Below are 21,383 nucleotides of genomic sequence, written 5' to 3'. Positions count from 1 at the left end.
ACACCACCACCACCAGCCCGACCCGCTGATACAAGGCAGGATGGATCCATGACACCACCACCAGCCTGAGCCGCTGATACAAGGCAGGATGGATCCATGACACCAGCACCACCAGCCTGAGCCGCTGATACAAGGCAGGATGGATCCATGACACCACCACCACCAGCCTGAGCCGCTGATACAAGGCAGGATGGATCCATGACACCACCACCACCAGCCTGACCCGCTGATACAAGGCAGGATGGATCCATGACACCACCACCAGCCTGACCCGCTGATACAAGGCAGGATGGATCCATGACACCAGCACCACCAGCCTGAGCCGCTGATACAAGGCAGGATGGATCCATGACACCAGCACCACCAGCCTGAGCCGCTGATACAAGGCAGGATGGATCCATGACACCACCACCACCAGCCTGAGCCGCTGATACAAGGCAGGATGGATCCATGACACCACCACCACCAGCCTGAGCCGCTGATACAAGGCAGGATGGATCCATGACACCACCACCAGCCTGAGCCGCTGATACAAGGCAGGATGGATCCATGACACCACCACCACCAGCCTGAGCCGCTGATACAAGGCAGGATGGATCCATGACACCACCACCACCAGCCTGAGCCGCTGATACAAGGCAGGATGGATCCATGACACCACCACCACCAGCCTGACCCGCTGATACAAGGCAGGATGGATCCATGACACCACCACCACCAGCCTGACCCGCTGATACAAGGCAGGATGGATCCATGACACCACCACCACCAGCCTGACCCGCTGATACAAGGCAGGATGGATCCATGACACCACCACCACCAGCCTGAGCCGCTGATACAAGGCAGGATGGATCCATGACACCACCACCACCAGCCTGAGCCGCTGATACAAGGCAGGATGGATCCATGACACCACCACCACCAGCCTGAGCCGCTGATACAAAGCAGGATGGATCCATGACACCACCACCACCAGCCTGAGCCGCTGATACAAAGCAGGATGGATCCATGACACCACCACCACCAGCCTGAGCCGCTGATACAAGGCAGGATGGATCCATGACACCAGCACCACCAGCCTGAGCCACTGATACAAGGCAGGATGGATCCATGACACCACCACCACCAGCCTGAGCCGCTGATACAAGGCAGGATGGATCCATGACACCACCACCACCAGCCTGACCCGCTGATACAAGGCAGGATGGATCCATGACACCACCACCACCAGCCTGAGCCGCTGATACAAGGCAGGATGGATCCATGACACCACCACCACCAGCCTGACCCGCTGATACAAGGCAGGATGGATCCATGACACCACCACCACCAGCCTGACCTGCTGATACAAGGCAGGATGGATCCATGACACCACCACCACCAGCCTGAGCCGCTGATACAAGGCAGGATGGATCCATGACACCACCACCACCAGCCTGACCCGCTGATACAAGGCAGGATGGATCCATGACACCAGCACCACCAGCCTGACCCGCTGATACAAGGCAGGATGGATCCATGACACCAGCACCACCAGCCTGACCCGCTGATACAAGGCAGGATGGATCCATGACACCACCGCCACCAGCCTGAGCCGCTGATACAAGGCAGGATGGATCCATGACACCACCACCACCAGCCTGAGCCGCTGATACAAGGCAGGATGGATCCATGACACCACCACCACCAGCCTGACCCGCTGATACAAGGCAGGATGGATCCATGACACCACCACCACCAGCCTGAGCCGCTGATACAAGGCAGGATGGATCCATGACACCACCACCACCAGCCTGAGCCGCTGATACAAGGCAGGATGGATCCATGAAACCACCACCACCAGCCTGACCCGCTGATACAAGGCAGGATGGATCCATGACACCCCCACCACCAGCCTGAGCCGCTGATACAAGGCAGGATGGATCCATGACACCAGCACCAGCCTGAGCCGCTGATACAAGGCAGGATGGATCCATGACACCACCACCACCAGCCTCACCCGCTGATACAAGGCAGGATGGATCCATGACACCACCACCACCAGCCTGACCCGCTGATACAAGGCAGGATGGATCCATGACACCAGCACCACCAGCCTGAGCCGCTGATACAAGGCAGGATGGATCCATGACACCACCACCACCAGCCTGAGCCGCTGAAACAAGGCAGGATGGATCCATGACACCACCACCACCAGCCTGACCCGCTGATACAAGGCAGGATGGATCCATGACACCAGCACCACCAGCCTGAGCCGCTGATACAAGGCAGGATGGATCCATGACACCACCACCACAAGCCTGAGCCGCTGATACAAGGCAGGATGGATCCATGACACCAGCACCACCAGCCTGAGCCGCTGATACAAGGCAGGATGGATCCATGACACCACCACCACCAGCCTGAGCCGCTGATACAAGGCAGGATGGATCCATGACACCACCAGCACCAGCCTGACCCGCTGATACAAGGCAGGATGGATCCATGACACCACCACCACCAGCCTGACCCGCTGATACAAGGCAGGATAGATCCATGACACCACCACCACCAGCCTGAGCCGCTGATACAAGGCAGGATGGATCCATGACACCAGCACCACCAGCCTGAGCCGCTGATACAAGGCAGGATGGATCCATGACACCACCACCACCAGCCTGAACCGCTGATACAAGGCAGGATGGATCCATGACACCAGCACCACCAGCCTGAGCCGCTGATACAAGGCAGGATGGATCCATGACACCAGCACCACCAGCCTGAGCCGCTGATACAAGGCAGGATGGATCCATGACACCACCAGCCTGACCCCCTGATACAAGGCAGGATGGATCCATGACACCACCACCACCAGCCTGAGCCGCTGATACAAGGCAGGATGGATCCATGACACCAGCACCACCAGCCTGAGCCGCTGATACAAGGCAGGATGGATCCATGACACCAGCACCACCAGCCTGAGCCGCTGATACAAGGCAGGATGGATCCATGACACCAGCACCACCAGCCTGACCCGCTGATACAAGGCAGGATGGATCCATGACACCACCACCACCAGCCTGAGCCGCTGATACAAGGCAGGATGGATCCATGACACCACCACCAGCCTGAGCCGCTGATACAAGGCAGGATGGATCCATGACACCACCACCACCAGCCTGACCCGCTGATACAAGGCAGGATGGATCCATGACACCACCACCACCAGCCTGAGCCGCTGATACAAGGCAGGATGGATCCATGACACCAGCACCACCAGCCTGACCCGCTGATACAAGGCAGGATGGATCCATGACACCAGCACCACCAGCCTGACCCGCTGATACAAGGCAGGATGGATCCATGACACCAGCACCACCAGCCTGAGCCGCTGATACAAGGCAGGATGGATCCATGGCACCACCACCACCAGCCTGACCCGCTGATACAAGGCAGGATGGATCCATGACACCAGCACCACCAGCCTGACCCGCTGATACAAGGCAGGATGGATCCATGACACCAGCACCACCAGCCTGAGCCGCTGATACAAGGCAGGATGGATCCATGACACCAGCACCACCAGCCTGACCCGCTGATACAAGGCAGGATGGATCCATGACACCACCACCACCAGCCTGAGCCGCTGATACAAGGCAGGATGGATCCATGACACCAGCACCACCAGCCTGAGCCGCTGATACAAGGCAGGATGGATCCATGACACCAGCACCACCAGCCTGAGCCGCTGATACAAGGCAGGATGGATCCATGACACCACCACCACCAGCCTGACCCGCTGATACAAGGCAGGATGGATCCATGACACCACCACCACCAGCCTGACCCGCTGATACAAGGCAGGATGGATCCATGACACCAGCACCACCAGCCTGAGCCGCTGATACAAGGCCGGATGGATCCATGACACCACCACCACCAGCCTGACCCGCTGATACAAGGCAGGATGGATCCATGACACCAGCACCACCAGCCTGAGCCGCTGATACAAGGCAGGATGGATCCATGACACCACCACCACCAGCCTGAGCCGCTGATACAAGGCAGGATGGATCCATGACACCACCACCACCAGCCTGACCCGCTGATACAAGGCAGGATGGATCCATGACACCACCACCACCAGCCTGAGCCGCTGATACAAGGCAGGATGGATCCATGACACCACCAGCACCAGCCTGACCCGCTGATACAAGGCAGGATGGATCCATGACACGAGCACCACCAGCCTGACCCGCTGATACAAGGCAGGATGGATCCATGACACCACCACCACCAGCCTGAGCCGCTGATACAAGGCAGGATGGATCCATGACACCACCACCAGCCTGAGCCGCTGATACAAGGCAGGATGGATCCATGACACCACCACCACCACCAGCCTGACCCGCTGATACAAGGCAGGATGGATCCATGACACCAGCACCACCAGCCTGAGCCGCTGATACAAGGCAGGATGGATCCATGACACCAGCACCACCAGCCTGAGCCGCTGATACAAGGCAGGATGGATCCATGACACCACCACCACCAGCCTGAGCCGCTGATACAAGGCAGGATGGATCCATGACACCACCACCACCAGCCTGACCCTGATACAAGGCAGGATGGATCCATGACACCACCACCACCAGCCTGAGCCGCTGATACAAGGCGGGATGGATCCATGACACCAGCACCACCAGCCTGACCCGCTGATACAAGGCAGGATGGATCCATGACACCACCACCACCAGCCTGACCCGCTGATACAAGGCAGGATGGATCCATGACACCACCACCACCAGCCTGAGCCGCTGATACAAGGCAGGAGGGATCCATGACACCACCACCACCAGCCTGAGCCGCTGATACAAGGCAGGATGGATCCATGACACCACCACCACCAGCCTGAGCCGCTGATACAAGGCAGGATGGATCCATGACACCACCACCACCAGCCTGACCCGCTGATACAAGGCAGGATGGATCCATGTCACCACCACCACCAGCCTGAGCCGCTGATACAAGGCAGGATGGATCCATGACACCAGCACCACCAGCCTGAGCCGCTGATACAAGGCAGGATGGATCCATGACACCAGCACCACCAGCCTGAGCCGCTGATACAAGGCAGGATGGATCCATGACACCAGCACCACCAGCCTGACCCGCTGATACAAGGCAGGATGGATCCATGACACCACCACCACCAGCCTGAGCCGCTGATACCAGGCAGGATGGATCCATGACACCACCACCACCAGCCTGAGCCGCTGATACAAGGCAGGATGGATCCATGACACCACCACCACCAGCCTGAGCCGCTGATACAAGGCAGGATGGATCCATGACACCACCACCACCAGCCTGAGCCGCTGATACAAGGCAGGATGGATCCATGACACCACCACCACCAGCCTGAGCCGCTGATACAAGGCAGGATGGATCCATGACACCACCACCACCAGCCTGAGCCGCTGATACAAGGCAGGATGGATCCATGACACCAGCACCACCAGCCTGAGCCGCTGATACAAGGCAGGATGGATCCATGACACCACCACCACCAGCCTGAGCCGCTGATACAAGGCAGGATGGATCCATGACACCACCAGCACCAGCCTGACCCGCTGATACAAGGCAGGATGGATCCATGACACCACCACCACCAGCCTGAGCCGCTGATACAAGGCAGGATGGATCCATGACACCAGCACCACCAGCCTGACCCGCTGATACAAGGCAGGATGGATCCATGACACCACCAGCACCAGCCTGAGCCGCTGATACAAGGCAGGATGGATCCATGACACCAGCACCACCAGCCTGACCCGCTGATACAAGGCAGGATGGATCCATGACACCACCACCACCAGCCTGAGCCGCTGATACAAGGCAGGATGGATCCATGACACCAGCACCACCAGCCTGAGCCGCTGATACAAGGCAGGATGGATCCATGACACCAGCACCACCAGCCTGACCCGCTGATACAAGGCAGGATGGATCCATGACACCACCACCACCAGCCTGAGCCGCTGATACAAGGCAGGATGGATCCATGACACCACCACCAGCCTGAGCCGCTGATACAAGGCAGGATGGATCCATGACACCACCACCACCAGCCTGACCCGCTGATACAAGGCAGGATGGATCCATGACACCACCACCACCAGCCTGAGCCGCTGATACAAGGCAGGATGGATCCATGACACCAGCACCACCAGCCTGACCCGCTGATACAAGGCAGGATGGATCCATGACACCAGCACCACCAGCCTGACCCGCTGATACAAGGCAGGATGGATCCATGACACCAGCACCACCAGCCTGAGCCGCTGATACAAGGCAGGATGGATCCATGGCACCACCACCACCAGCCTGACCCGCTGATACAAGGCAGGATGGATCCATGACACCAGCACCACCAGCCTGACCCGCTGATACAAGGCAGGATGGATCCATGACACCAGCACCACCAGCCTGAGCCGCTGATACAAGGCAGGATGGATCCATGACACCAGCACCACCAGCCTGACCCGCTGATACAAGGCAGGATGGATCCATGACACCACCACCACCAGCCTGAGCCGCTGATACAAGGCAGGATGGATCCATGACACCAGCACCACCAGCCTGAGCCGCTGATACAAGGCAGGATGGATCCATGACACCAGCACCACCAGCCTGACCCGCTGATACAAGGCAGGATGGATCCATGACACCACCACCACCAGCCTGACCCGCTGATACAAGGCAGGATGGATCCATGTCACCACCACCACCAGCCTGACCCGCTGATACAAGGCAGGATGGATCCATGACACCACCACCACCAGCCTGACCCGCTGATACAAGGCAGGATGGATCCATGTCACCACCACCACCAGCCTGACCCGCTGATACAAGGCAGGATGGATCCATGACACCACCACCACCAGCCTGAGCCGCTGATACAAGGCAGGATGGATCCATGACACCACCACCACCAGCCTGAGCCGCTGATACAAGGCAGGATGGATCCATGACACCACCACCACCAGCCTGAGCCGCTGATACAAGGCAGGATGGATCCATGACACCAGCACCACCAGCCTGACCCGCTGATACAAGGCAGGATGGATCCATGACACCACCACCACCAGCCTGACCTGCTGATACAAGGCAGGATGGATCCATGACACCACCACCACCAGCCTGACCCGCTGATACAAGGCAGGATGGATCCATGACACCACCACCACCAGCCTGACCCGCTGATACAAGGCAGGATGGATCCATGACACCACCACCACCAGCCTGAGCCGCTGATACAAGGCAGGATGGATCCGTGCTTTCATGTTGTTGTACCAAATTCTGACCCTACCATCCGAATGTCGCAGCAGAAATCGAGACTCATCAGACCAGGCAACGTTTTTCCAATCTTCTACTGTCCAATTTCCATGAGCTTGTGCAAATTGTAGCCTCAGTTTCCTGTTCTTAGCTGAAAGGAGTGGCACTCGGTGTGGTCTTCTGCTGCTGTAGCCCATCTGCCTCAGAGTTGGACGTACTGTGCGTTCAGAGATGCTCTTCTGCCTACCTTGGGTGTAACGGGGGGCGATTTGAGTCACTGTTGCCTTTCTATCAGCTCGAACCAGTCTGCCCATTCTCCTCTGACCTCTGGCATCAACAAGGCATTTCCGCCCACAGAACTGCCGCTCACTGGATGTTTTTTCTTTTTCGGACCATTCTCTGTAAACCCTAGAGATGGTTGTGCGTGAAAATCCCAGTAGATCAGCAGTTTCTGAAATACTCAGACCAGCCCTTCTGGCACCAACAACCATGCCACGTTCATAGGCCACAAATCACCTTTCTTCCCCATACTGAGAACTGCAGGAGATTGTCCTGACCATGTCTACATGCCTAAATGCACTGCCGCCATGTGATTGGCTGATTAGAAATGAAGTGTTAACGAGCAGTTGGACAGGTGGACCTAATAAAGTGGCCGGTGAGTGTATGTTGTTGGAGAGGCCGTGTAAGAACAAGTGGTCCAATAAACCCCCATGGACTTTGTGGGATTAACCGGACCGAACAAAGAATCAATGAACCAGACTCAAGATGGCCGTTCAGTTCAGGGATTCTAGGTTTGGTCCAGTTTCCCACAAGCGCACGGAGCAAGAACGGACTGGAGGCGTAAGCTGCATCCTCTCTCACTATGAAAGACGATGCAATTATATCCGGGGGGGCGGTATATATCATCTATATAAGGTACATCACACATTTACACAAACCTTTGCAGCCAGAATAGAGATTATAGCGACCGCCATCCTCTGCATGTTCTGATCTTCATGGTTGCACAACCACTGCATCACAAGCTTCGCGGCATCAAACCTGGAGAATAAGCGGATGATGCTGCAATTACTGCAAGGACATGACTGTAACAGCTGCTGACATGGACGGACAGTGTGACCGAGACCACGGGGGTCAAACATAAGGCCAGCGTCTCCCTGCGCTCGTCTGGAGTCCAATACTTACCTTTCCTCACTCCCCCCAAGCAGGCGTTACCCTCTTCTCTGCTCCCGTGTGCGACCGCAGTACACACCAGCTATGAAGGAGGACGGCTGCTCTAGGGGAGCGAGGAAAGGTAAGTAAATTGTTATGGGGGAGCACCCTGGAGACACTGTGGCTGTAGGGGCACTGATTATTTGGCCATGCCGGTGTCGCAGGTTACTTGCATTTTACACTATGTTCAGCTTTGTGGCTGATTGTAATCATAAGACTGTACAAATGTAACTACTAAGCAGCTCGAGTGGATACATGTATACAGTAATAAAGTGACAAGGCTGATGTGGCCCCCTCGAAAGGAGTTTGACCCCCCCTGACCTAGAGACTAAGGTAAGATGCTCATAGTCTCCCATTGCTTCATATGACTGTACCCTGCGGTGCCCGCCATGAGCTGTACTGCGCTGCGGTATACGATGGCGCTATATAAAGATTTATTATCACCTGTTAAATGGGACGTCCTGCAATATTCTATCGCTGCACAGGGACAGGAGACAGTTCTTCTGCAACTAAAGAAAGAAGAGGGAAAGTTATGAATAAATCAAGTCCATCAATAGGTCAGGCATATAACCCAGTAATAGCCCCCCCATGACAAGAGCCTATAGGTCAGGTATATAACCCAGTAATAGCCCCCCCATGACAAGAGCCTATAGGTCAGGTATATAACCCAGTAATAGCCCCCCCATGCAAAGAGCCTATAGGTCAGGTATATAACCCAGTAATAGCCCCCCCATGACAAGAGCCTATAGGTCAGGTATATAACCCAGTAATAGCCCCCCCATGACAAGAGCCTATAGGTCAGGTATATAACCTAGTAATAGCCCCCCCATGACAAGAGCCTATAGGTCAGGTATATAACCCAGTAATAGCCCCCCCATGACAAGAGCCTATAGGTCAGGCATATAACCCAGTAATAGCCCCCCCATGACAAGAGCCTATAGGTCAGGCATATAACCCAGTAATAGCCCCCCCATGACAAGAGCCTATAGGTCAGGCATATAACCCAGTAATAGCCCCCCCATGCAAAGAGCCTATAGGTCAGGTATATAACCCAGTAATAGCCCCCCCATGACAAGAGCCTATAGGTCAGGTATATAACCCAGTAATAGCCCCCCCATGACAAGAGCCTATAGGTCAGGTATATAACCCAGTAATAGCCCCCCCATGACAAGAGCCTATAGGTCAGGTATATAACCCAGTAATAGCCCCCCCATGACAAGAGCCTATAGGTCAGGTATATAACCCAGTAATAGCCCCCCCATGACAAGAGCCTATAGGTCAGGTATATAACCCAGTAATAGCCCCCCCATGACAAGAGCCTATAGGTCAGGTATATAACCCAGTAATAGCCCCCCCATGACAAGAGCCTATAGGTCAGGTATATAACCCAGTAATAGCCCCCCCATGACAAGAGCCTATAGGTCAGGTATATAACCCAGTAATAGCCCCCCCATGACAAGAGCCTATAGGTCAGGTATATAACCCAGTAATAGCCCCCCCATGACAAGAGCCTATAGGTCAGGTATATAACCCAGTAATAGCCCCCCCATGACAAGAGCCTATAGGTCAGGTATATAACCTAGTAATAGCCCCCCCATGACAAGAGCCTATAGGTCAGGTATATAACCTAGTAATAGCCCCCCCATGACAAGATCCTATAGGTCAGGCATATAACCCAGTAATAGCCCCCCCATGACAAGATCCTATAGGTCAGGCATATAACCCAGTAATAGCCCCCCCATGACAAGAGCCTATAGGTCAGGCATATAACCCAGTAATAGCCCCCCCATGACAAGAGCCTATAGGTCAGGTATATAACCCAGTAATAGCCCCCCCATGACAAGAGCCTATAGGTCAGGTATATAACCCAGTAATAGCCCCCCCATGACAAGAGCCTATAGGTCAGGTATATAACCCAGTAATAGCCCCCCCATGACAAGAGCCTATAGGTCAGGTATATAACCCAGTAATAGCCCCCCCATGACAAGAGCCTATAGGTCAGGTATATAACCCAGTAATAGCCCCCCCATGACAAGAGCCTATAGGTCAGGTATATAACCCAGTAATAGCCCCCCCATGACAAGAGCCTATAGGTCAGGTATATAACCCAGTAATAGCCCCCCCATGACAAGAGCCTATAGGTCAGGTATATAACCTAGTAATAGCCCCCCCATGACAAGAGCCTATAGGTCAGGTATATAACCCAGTAATAGCCCCCCCATGACAAGAGCCTATAGGTCAGGTATATAACCCAGTAATAGCCCCCCCATGACAAGAGCCTATAGGTCAGGTATATAACCTAGTAATAGCCCCCCCATGACAAGAGCCTATAGGTCAGGTATATAACCCAGTAATAGCCCCCCCATGACAAGAGCCTATAGGTCAGGTATATAACCCAGTAATAGCCCCCCCATGACAAGAGCCTATAGGTCAGGTATATAACCCAGTAATAGCCCCCCCATGACAAGAGCCTATAGGTCAGGTATATAACCCAGTAATAGCCCCCCCATGACAAGAGCCTATAGGTCAGGTATATAACCCAGTAATAGCCCCCCCATGACAAGAGCCTATAGGTCAGGCATATAACCCAGTAATAGCCCCCCCATGACAAGAGCCTATAGGTCAGGTATATAACCTAGTAATAGCCCCCCCATGACAAGAGCCTATAGGTCAGGTATATAACCTAGTAATAGCCCCCCCATGACAAGAGCCTATAGGTCAGGTATATAACCCAGTAATAGCCCCCCCATGACAAGAGCCTATAGGTCAGGTATATAACCCAGTAATAGCCCCCCCATGACAAGAGCCTATAGGTCAGGTATATAACCCAGTAATAGCCCCCCCATGACAAGAGCCTATAGGTCAGGTATATAACCCAGTAATAGCCCCCCCATGACAAGAGCCTATAGGTCAGGTATATAACCCAGTAATAGCCCCCCCATGACAAGATCCTATAGGTCAGGTATATAACCCAGTAATAGCCCCCCCATGACAAGAGCCTATAGGTCAGGTATATAACCCAGTAATAGCCCCCCCATGACAAGAGCCTATAGGTCAGGCATATAACCCAGTAATAGCCCCCCCATGACAAGAGCCTATAGGTCAGGTATATAACCTAGTAATAGCCCCCCCATGACAAGAGCCTATAGGTCAGGTATATAACCTAGTAATAGCCCCCCCATGACAAGATCCTATAGGTCAGGTATATAACCCAGTAATAGCCCCCCCATGACAAGATCCTATAGGTCAGGCATATAACCCAGTAATAGCCCCCCCATGACAAGAGCCTATAGGTCAGGTATATAACCCAGTAATAGCCCCCCCATGACAAGAGCCTATAGGTCAGGTATATAACCCAGTAATAGCCCCCCCATGACAAGAGCCTATAGGTCAGGTATATAACCTAGTAATAGCCCCCCCATGACAAGAGCCTATAGGTCAGGTATATAACCCAGTAATAGCCCCCCCATGACAAGAGCCTATAGGTCAGGTATATAACCTAGTAATAGCCCCCCCATGACAAGATCCTATAGGTCAGGTATATAACCTAGTAATAGCCCCCCCATGACAAGAGCCTATAGGTCAGGTATATAACCTAGTAATAGCCCCCCATGACAAGAGCCTATAGGTCATGAAGCGCAGGACAGGGTCCTGTAAGATACTGGACACAGCAGCTTCTAGCACAGTGTCCATCAGTAGAGGTTCGGCTCCTACCTGCTGGTGGTTTGGGAAGTTCTTCATGGCTTCTAGTAGCAGGTGCGTTACATCGGCCAATAACCGGACAGGCATCCCGGCTGCCAGGTCCTGCTTGGTCAGGTTAAACACACATGCGCTGGCTGCTAGTTGTACAGGTAGGTTGGTGGGGTGGTTCCTCATGCCAATCACCACCAGCTGTAAGGGAAGCACAGAACAAATCACGGACACCCCTGATAATGGCGCTGCCGGCGGTCTCTCACATGAAGTGACCCATTACCTTTAACATCTCTGGACTTGCTCTATCCATGGCGTGTGTCAGACTGAACAGGTGAAAGAGGGCTTCCCGCACAAAGAAGGAGCGCTCGCTGTACCTGCGGAGGGCCTCTGCTATCTGGGTCTGATTCGCTTCTCCGGAAACCTTCAAAACATACAATGAGGGTCATCAAGGCCGTGGTCATATCATACAGGGGGTGTCTAAAGGGGCTTAGGGGGTCCATCACCTCACAGGCCAAGCAGGCGGAAGCTGTGCTCAGAGCGTTGTCCTATTTATTATTCCTATATAGCGCACACAGATACCACGGCGCTGCAAAATCGGTCCCTGTCCCCAATGGGGCTCACAATCTAATCCAGTAAGTTTTGGAGTGTGGGAGGAAACTGGAGGACCCGAAACTGGAGAAGATACAAACTCTTTGCAGATGTTGACCCTGGGACTTGAACCCAGGACCCCATCGCTGCAAGGCTGTAGTAATAACCACTGAGCCACCGTGCAGCCTGTGAGACCTGGTAGAGACTCAATAGTGACCGCCACACATGTACACAATTGTTCCGGGGGCCGTAATCTGGCTGCAAAAATTGCTGCCCCCCATAGAGGTTTATTACACCGGGTCATGATGCGGTGAGCAGCCACTCAGGTCCCTATGGAGAAGAGAGGGGTCAGGAGCCTGCACGTCTCTGGCCCGGGTGAAGCACATGGTTGTCTACATGAGGCGTGTGACGGCGCACCACCTCGTGACCACACATGACAAGAGCTTAGGTCCATGTTGTTGCACCATTTAAAGTTTATAGGTTTTCCAATCCGGGAAGAACGTGCTTGTCTATCGGTGACCATATTATCACACTGTTAGGACCCCTACTATTCTTAAGAACAGGGGGGCTCTGTTTGGAGTGATTGCCGCACATTCATGTTATTAATAGTAGGGGACCCCACAGTGTGATAATAGGTGGTTATTCTCCGCAGGGACCTCCACAATCCTTTAATCAGCTGAGAAGAATGGAAATAAGCAGCAATCCCCTGTGCATGACTACCATGGACAGTGCGGGGATCCTGGCATTGCTCCAGTAAATCCCACAAGTGCACAGAATAAGCTTGTCAGACCAAACCGGCTACAGAGCAACAGGCATTTACCAGCAGGATGAAGGGCTGTATGCAAATGAGCCCGATGTGCTCCAGGCTCTGTAGGTGTTAATGGAGACTGAAGCCCCTCAGGCTCATTTGCATAAGTCTTTCATCCAGGTGCTAGAAGGCATACATAGAGATCAGAGGTAAAAATGGCAGAGGGCGCACAACCGCTAACAGCTGGTCCTCAAACCCCCCACTAATAGGATATTGATGACCCACGGAGAAGCCACCAATATCCCAATTCTGGAACATCACTTTGGATTTATACTGTAAATGTGCGGCAATAGGTAGAGACGCTAACATCGCACCTTCACCGCGCCGTCTCCAGAGAGGAGCTCCGAGTACCCGGCCTCCGTGGCAAGAAGTCCTACAAACTGGATTTGTGGGCGCTGCAGGATGAACCCCTCCACGGCTTTGTCGGTCACGTGCTTCCTCCCGGAGATGTCCAGTGACACCAGGCGGAGCAGGATCTCCTTGTGCTCCAGCAGACGGCACGCTATGTCTGACGTGAACTGCTTGTCGTCTGATATGTCCAGGTGATTGAGGTGCTGCAGTTCTCGGACCACCTCCAGGATCTGCGTGGTGCTCATTTTCAGGCACTTGAGGTGGTGCATGGTCAGGGACTTGAGTCTGTCCTTGCAGCTGAGCAGGGGAGTAATGTCGGTGACGGACGTGTTGGAGATGTCGAGACTTTCCAGCCGGGGGAGGGAGGCCACATCGGAGAGATCCTCATTGTAGAAGAGCACGTTAGTAATGCTGAGGACGCGCAGGCCGCACAGGCGACTGAAGCAGCGCTCGTAGGGATCCTCCAGGGAGAGCGTCAGGGAGTTCAGGATCAGGCACTGCAGATTGTCCCGGATCCACTTACTACTGCTCAGGCCACTAATAATGTCCGTGATGGTGATATCCGCATTCACCCCCGTGGCATCCAGCTCCACCAGCTTGTGGTGGCAGAAAGCCTTGCGGAAGGCCACGGCAGAGATCTTGGCCCTGCGGATACAGGCGCGCTTCAGACGCAGCTGACTGCCACGGAAAATCCCTACTGTCACCTCATTGAGCCGTCCTGGAAGACACGAGAAACAAGTTACTGGAGGGGCAAAGACACAAGGAGGTGCACGGGACTGGACACGGCTCATGTAATCAATGCAAAACACCCGGGGGGCCCCCGACCGAGGCTCTGACACCCGGGGGCCCCCGACCGAGGCTCTGACACCCGGGGGCCCCCGACCGAGGCTCTGACACCCGGGGGCCCCCGACCGAGGCTCTGACACCCGGGGGCCCCCGACCGAGGCTCTGACACCCGGGGGCCCCCGACCGAGGCTCTGACACCCGGGGGGCCCCCGACCGAGGCTCTGACACCCGGGGGGCCCCCAACGAGGCTCTGACACCCGCCTGTATATATATGTATAGGGTGGGATTACATTGTGTGAAAAGATACATCCCTGTATAGATTGTATAGGGTGGGATTACATAGTATGAGCAGATACATCCCTGTATAGATATATGTATAGATTGTATAGGGTGGGATTACATAGTATGTATAGGGTAGCAGATACATCCCTGTATAGATATATGTATAGATTGTATAGGGTGGGGTTACATTGTATGAGCAGATACATCCCTGTATAGATACATGTATAGATTGTATAGGGTGGGGTTACATAGTATGAGCAGATACATCCCTGTATAGATACATGTATAGATTGTATAGGGTGGGGTTACATTGTATGAGCAGATACATCCCTGTATAGATATATGTATAGATTGTATAGGGTGGGGTTACATAGTATGAGCAGATACATCCCTGTATAGATATATGTATAGATTGTATAGGGTGGGATTACACTGTATGAGCAGATACATCCCTGTATAGATATATGTATAGATTGTATAGGGTGGGGTTACATAGTATGAGCAGATACATCCCTGTATAGATATGTATAGATTGTATAGGGTGGGGTTACATTGTATGAGCAGATACATCCCTGTATAGATATATGTATAGATTGTATAGGGTGGGGTTACATAGTATGAGCAGATACATCCCTGTATAGATATATGTATAGATTGTATAGGGTGGGATTACACTGTATGAGCAGATACATCCCTGTATAGATACATGTATAGATTGTATAGGGTGGGGTTACATAGTATGAGCAGATACATCCCTGTATAGATTGTATAGGGTGGGGTTACATTGTATGAGCAGATACATCCCTGTATAGATACATGTATAGATTGTATAGGGTGGGGTTACACTGTATGAGCAGATACATCCCTGTATAGATACATGTATAGATTGTATAGGGTGGGATTACATTGTATGAGCAGATACATCCCTGTATAGATACATGTATAGATTGTATAGGGTGGGATTACATTGTATGAGCAGATACATCCCTGTATAGATACATGTATAGATTGTATAGGGTGGGGTTACATAGTATGTATAGGGTAGCAGATACATCCCTGTATAGATATATGTATAGATTGTATAGGGTGGGGTTACACTGTATGAGCAGATACATCCCTGTATAGATACATGTATAGATTGTATAGGGTGGGGTTACATAGTATGAGCAGATACATCCCTGTATAGATACATGTATAGATTGTATAGGGTGGGGTTACATTGTATGAGCAGATACATCCCTGTATAGATACATGTATAGATTGTATAGGGTGGGGTTACATTGTATGAGCAGATACATCCCTGTATAGATACATGTATAGATTGTATAGGGTGGGATTACATTGTATGAGCAGATACATCCCTGTATAGATACATGTATAGATTGTATAGGGTGGGGTTACTTTGTATGAGCAGATACATCCCTGTATAGATACATGTATAGATTGTATAGGGTGGGGTTACATAGTATGAGCAGATACATCCCTGTATAGATACATGTATAGATTGTATAGGGTGGGGTTACATAGTATGAGCAGATACATCCCTGTATAGATACATGTATAGATTGTATAGGGTGGGGTTACATTGTATGAGCAGATACATCCCTGTATAGATACATGTATAGATTGTATAGGGTGGGGTTACATAGTATGAGCAGATACATCCCTGTATAGATATGTATAGATTGTATAGGGTGGGATTACATTGTATGAGCAGATACATCCCTGTATAGATACATGTATAGATTGTATAGGGTGGGGTTACATTGTATGAGCAGATACATCCCTGTATAGATATGTATAGATTGTTTAGGGTGGGGTTACTTTGTATGAGCAGATACATCCCTGTATAGATACATGTATAGATTGTATAGGGTGGGGTTACATAGTATGAGCAGATACATCCCTGTATAGATACATGTATAGATTGTATAGGGTGGGGTTACATAGTATGAGCAGATACATCCCTGTATAGATACATGTATAGATTGTATAGGGTGGGGTTACATTGTATGAGCAGATACATCCCTGTATAGATATGTATAGATTGTATAGGGTGGGGTTACTTTGTATGAGCAGATACATCCCTGTATAGATACATGTATAGATTGTATAGGGTGGGATTACATTGTATGAGCAGATACATCCCTGTATAGATACATGTATAGATTGTATAGGGTGGGGTTACATTGTATGAGCAGATACATCCCTGTATAGATATGTATAGATTGTATAGGGTGGGGTTACTTTGTATGAGCAGATACATCCCTGTATAGATACATGTATAGATTGTATAGGGTGGGGTTACATAGTATGAGCAGATACATCCCTGTATAGATATGTATAGATTGTATAGGGTGGGATTACATTGTATGAGCAGATACATCCCTGTATAGATATGTATAGATTGTATAGGGTGGGGTTACATTGTATGAGCAGATACATCCCTGTATAGATATGTATAGATTGTATAGGGTGGGGTTACTTTGTATGAGCAGATACATCCCTGTATAGATACATGTACAGATTGTATAGGGTGGGGTTACTTTGTATGGCCATGGTGTGCAGCAGCTGATCCGCCACCTCCTGAGGGAACACCGCTGCGTCGTGCAGACACAACGTCCCGTCCGATCTTTTCCAGCAGAACTTCTCCAGGTGAGCGCTCAGGTAGTGCAGGGCGATGGCGAGCAACGAATGTGGCGCAGCTTCCTCCTGCGGGAGAACGGGAAGGTTACACCCACACAGGCAAGACACAACACGGGGGAGGAGGCGTAACACCCCCCATGTACAGGAGAGGAGGCGTAACACCCCCCATGTACAGGAGAGGAGGCGTAACACCCCCCATGTACAGGAGAGGAGGCGCAACACCCCCCATGTACAGGAGAGGAGGCGCAACACCCCCCATGTACAGGAGAGGAGGCGCAACACCCCCCATGTACAGGAGAGGAGGCGCAACACCCCCCATGTACAGGAGAGGAGGCGCAACACCCCCCATGTACAGGAGAGGAGGCGCAACACCCCCCATGTACAGGAGAGGAGGCGCAACACCCCCCATGTACAGGAGAGGAGGCGCAACACCCCCCATGTACAGGAGAGGAGGCGCAACACCCCCCATGTACAGGAGAGGAGGCGCAACACCCCCCATGTACAGGAGAGGAGGCGCAACACCCCCCATGTACAGGAGAGGAGGCGCAACACCCCCCATGTACAGGAGAGGAGGCGCAACACCCCCCATGTACAGGAGAGGAGGCGCAACACCCCCCATGTACAGGAGAGGAGGCGCAACACCCCCCATGTACAGGAGAGGAGGCGCAACACCCCCCATGTACAGGAGAGGAGGCGTAACACCCCCCATGTACAGGAGAGGAGGCGCAACACCCCCCATGTACAGGAGAGGAGGCGCAACACCCCCCATGTACAGGAGAGGAGGCGTAACACCCCCCATGTACAGGAGAGGAGGCGTAACACCCCCCATGTACAGGAGAGGAGGCGTAACACCCCCCATGTACAGGAGAGGAGGCGTAACACCCCCCATGTACAGGAGAGGAGGCGTAACACCCCCCATGTACAGGAGAGGAGGCGTAACACCCCCCATGTACAGGAGAGGAGGCGTAACACCCCCCATGTACAGGAGAGGAGGCGTAACACCCCCCATGTACGGGAGAGGAGGCGTAACACCCCCCATGTACGGGAGAGGAGGCGTAACACCCCCCATGTACGGGAGAGGAGGCGTAACACCCCCCATGTACGGGAGAGGAGGCGTAACACCCCCCATGTACGGGAGAGGAGGCGTAACACCCCCCATGTACGGGAGAGGAGGCCTAACACCCCCCATGTACGGGAGAGGAGGCCTAACACCCCCCCATGTACGGGAGAGGAGGCCTAACACCCCCCCATGTACGGGAGAGGAGGCGTAACACCCCCCATGTACGGGAGAGGAGGCGTAACACCCCCCATGTACGGGAGAGGAGGCGTAACACCCCCCATGTACGGGAGAGGAGGCGTAACACCCCCCATGTACGGGAGAGGAGGCGTAACACCCCCCATGTACGGGAGAGGAGGCGTAACACCCCCCATGTACGGGAGAGGAGGCGTAACACCCCCCATGTACGGGAGAGGAGGCGTAACACCCCCCATGTACAGGAGAGGAGGTGTAACACCCCCCATGTACAGGAGAGGAGGCGTAACACCCCCCATGTACAGGAGAGGAGGCGTAACACCCCCCATGTACGGGAGAGGAGGCGTAACACCCCCCATGTACAGGAGAGGAGGCGTAACACCCCCCATGTACAGGAGAGGAGGTGTAATTACCCCCCATGTACAGGAGAGGAGGCGCCTCCTAGCGGTGCAGACAAGCGCTGCACAGTGTGAACACCGCCTAGTAGAGACCCCCAGGTACATGCGGTTTCCGGCCTCCTCCATGGGAAGTGAAGGGCAGCAGGTGATGGCGCTGTCAGGCCGTGGCGCAGTACCGGGCGGGGTGACAGCCCTCAGACACCCACCATGACTCCCGCGCTCCGCCGCCGCCCGTCAGGAGAAGCCAGGCCCCAGGCCCGGGAGAGGAGCAGGCCGGGAAATCAACGAGTCGCTACGCAACCTCCCTTAAAGGGGCCGCACAGAGAGCAGGAGCCGCAGCGGCCTAGAGGCCCGGTCACACGGCGTGCGGTTATACAGTGCGGCACCCGGGCCCACAGGGCCACCCGTCACCGCCCGTCCAGGCCTGCCACATATACATCACACAGGGCGACGGCTTAGATACAGCGGCTCAGCTCTATGTATGGTAGATACCTCTATAATGGCGGCTTAGATACAGCAGCTCAGCTCTATGTATTGTAGATATCTCTATAATGGCAGCTTAGATACAGCAGCTCAGCTCTATGTATGGTAGATACCCCTATAATGGCAGCTTAGATACAGCAGCTCAGCTCTGTGTATGGTAGATACCTCTATAATGGCAGCTTAGATACAGCAGCTCAGCTCTATGTATGGTAGATACCTCTATAATGGCAGCTTAGATACAGCAGCTCAGCTCTATGTATGGTAGATACCTCTATAATGGCAGCTTAGATACAGCAGCTCAGCTCTATGTATGGTAGATACCTCTATAATGGCAGCTTAGATACAGCAGCTCCATGTATGGTAGATACCTCTATAATGGCGGCTTAGATACAGCAGCTCTATGTATGGTAGATACCTCTATAATGGCAGCTTAGATACAGCAGCTCAGCTCTATGTATGGTAGATACCTCTATAATGACAGCTTAGATACAGCAGTTCAGCTCTATGTATGGTGGATACCTCTATAATGGCAGCTTAGATACAGCAGCTCAGCTCTATGTATGGTAGATACCTCTATAATGGCAGCTTAGATACAGCAGCTCAGCTCTGTGTATGGTAGATACCTCTATAATGGCAGCTTAGATACAGCACTCAGCTCTATGTATGGTAGATACCTCTAATGGCAGCTTAGATACAGCAGCTCTATGTATGGTAGATACCTCTATAATGACAGCTTAGATACAGCAGCTCAGCTCTATGTATGGTAGATATCTCTATAATGGCAGCTTAGATACAGCAGCTCAGCACTATGTATGGTAGATACCTCTATAATGGCAGCTTAGATACAGCTGCTCTATGTATAGTAGATACCCCTATAATTGCAGCTTAGATACAGCAGCTCATCTCTATGTATGGTAGATACCCCTATAATGGCATCTTAGATACAGCAGCTCAGCTCTATGTATGGTAGATACCTCTATAATGGCAGTTTAGATATAGCAGCTCAGCTCTATATATGGTAGATACCTCTATAATGGCAGCTTAGATACAGCAGCTCAGCTCTATGTATGGTAGATACCTCTATAATGGCAACTTAGATACAGCAGCTCAGCTCTATGTATGGTAGATACCTCTATAATGGCAGCTTAGATACAGCAGCTCAGCTCTATGTATGGTAGATACCTCTATAATGGCAGCTTAGATACAGCAGCTCAGCTCTATGTATGGTGGATACCTCTATAATGGCAGCTTAGATACAGCAGCTCAGCTCTATGTATGGTAGATACCTCTATAATGGCAACTTAGATACAGCAGCTCAGCTCTATGTATGGTAGATACCTCTATAATGGCAACTTAGATACAGCAGCTCTATGTATGGTAGATACCTCTATAATGACGGCTTAGATACAGCGGCTCAGCTCTATGTATGGTGGATACCTCTATATTGACGGCTTAGATACAGCAGCTCAGCTCTATGTATGGTAGATACCTCTATAATGGCAGCTTAGATACAGCAGCTCTATGTATGGTAGATACCTCTATAATGGCAGCTAAGATACAGCAGCTCAGC

General features: G+C 52.5%; 1 protein-coding gene across 1 annotated transcript in view; it reads right to left on the bottom strand.

Annotated features, from left to right (window-relative positions):
• Window positions 1-19,699, bottom strand: part of ZYG11B (zyg-11 family member B, cell cycle regulator) — a 38,431-nt gene extending 18,732 nt beyond the window's left edge. Inside the window, exons 1-7 of the mRNA XM_072132393.1 lie at window positions 19,537-19,699; window positions 17,581-17,746; window positions 13,930-14,684; window positions 12,500-12,640; window positions 12,241-12,417; window positions 8,971-9,035; window positions 8,256-8,355 (exon numbers count right to left, since the gene is read on the bottom strand). Of these exons, the coding sequence (XP_071988494.1) occupies window positions 8,256-8,355; window positions 8,971-9,035; window positions 12,241-12,417; window positions 12,500-12,640; window positions 13,930-14,684; window positions 17,581-17,746; window positions 19,537-19,539 (1,407 nt within the window). The 5' untranslated portion in view covers window positions 19,540-19,699. The remainder of the gene's footprint in view (window positions 1-8,255; window positions 8,356-8,970; window positions 9,036-12,240; window positions 12,418-12,499; window positions 12,641-13,929; window positions 14,685-17,580; window positions 17,747-19,536) is intronic.
• Window positions 19,700-21,383: the final 1,684 nt, after the last annotated feature.

Source organism: Engystomops pustulosus, unplaced genomic scaffold (genome assembly GCF_040894005.1).
Source record: "Engystomops pustulosus unplaced genomic scaffold, aEngPut4.maternal MAT_SCAFFOLD_482, whole genome shotgun sequence".
Classification (NCBI taxonomy): Eukaryota; Metazoa; Chordata; class Amphibia; order Anura; family Leptodactylidae; genus Engystomops; species Engystomops pustulosus.
This window is presented reverse-complemented; position numbering and strand designations above follow the sequence as displayed.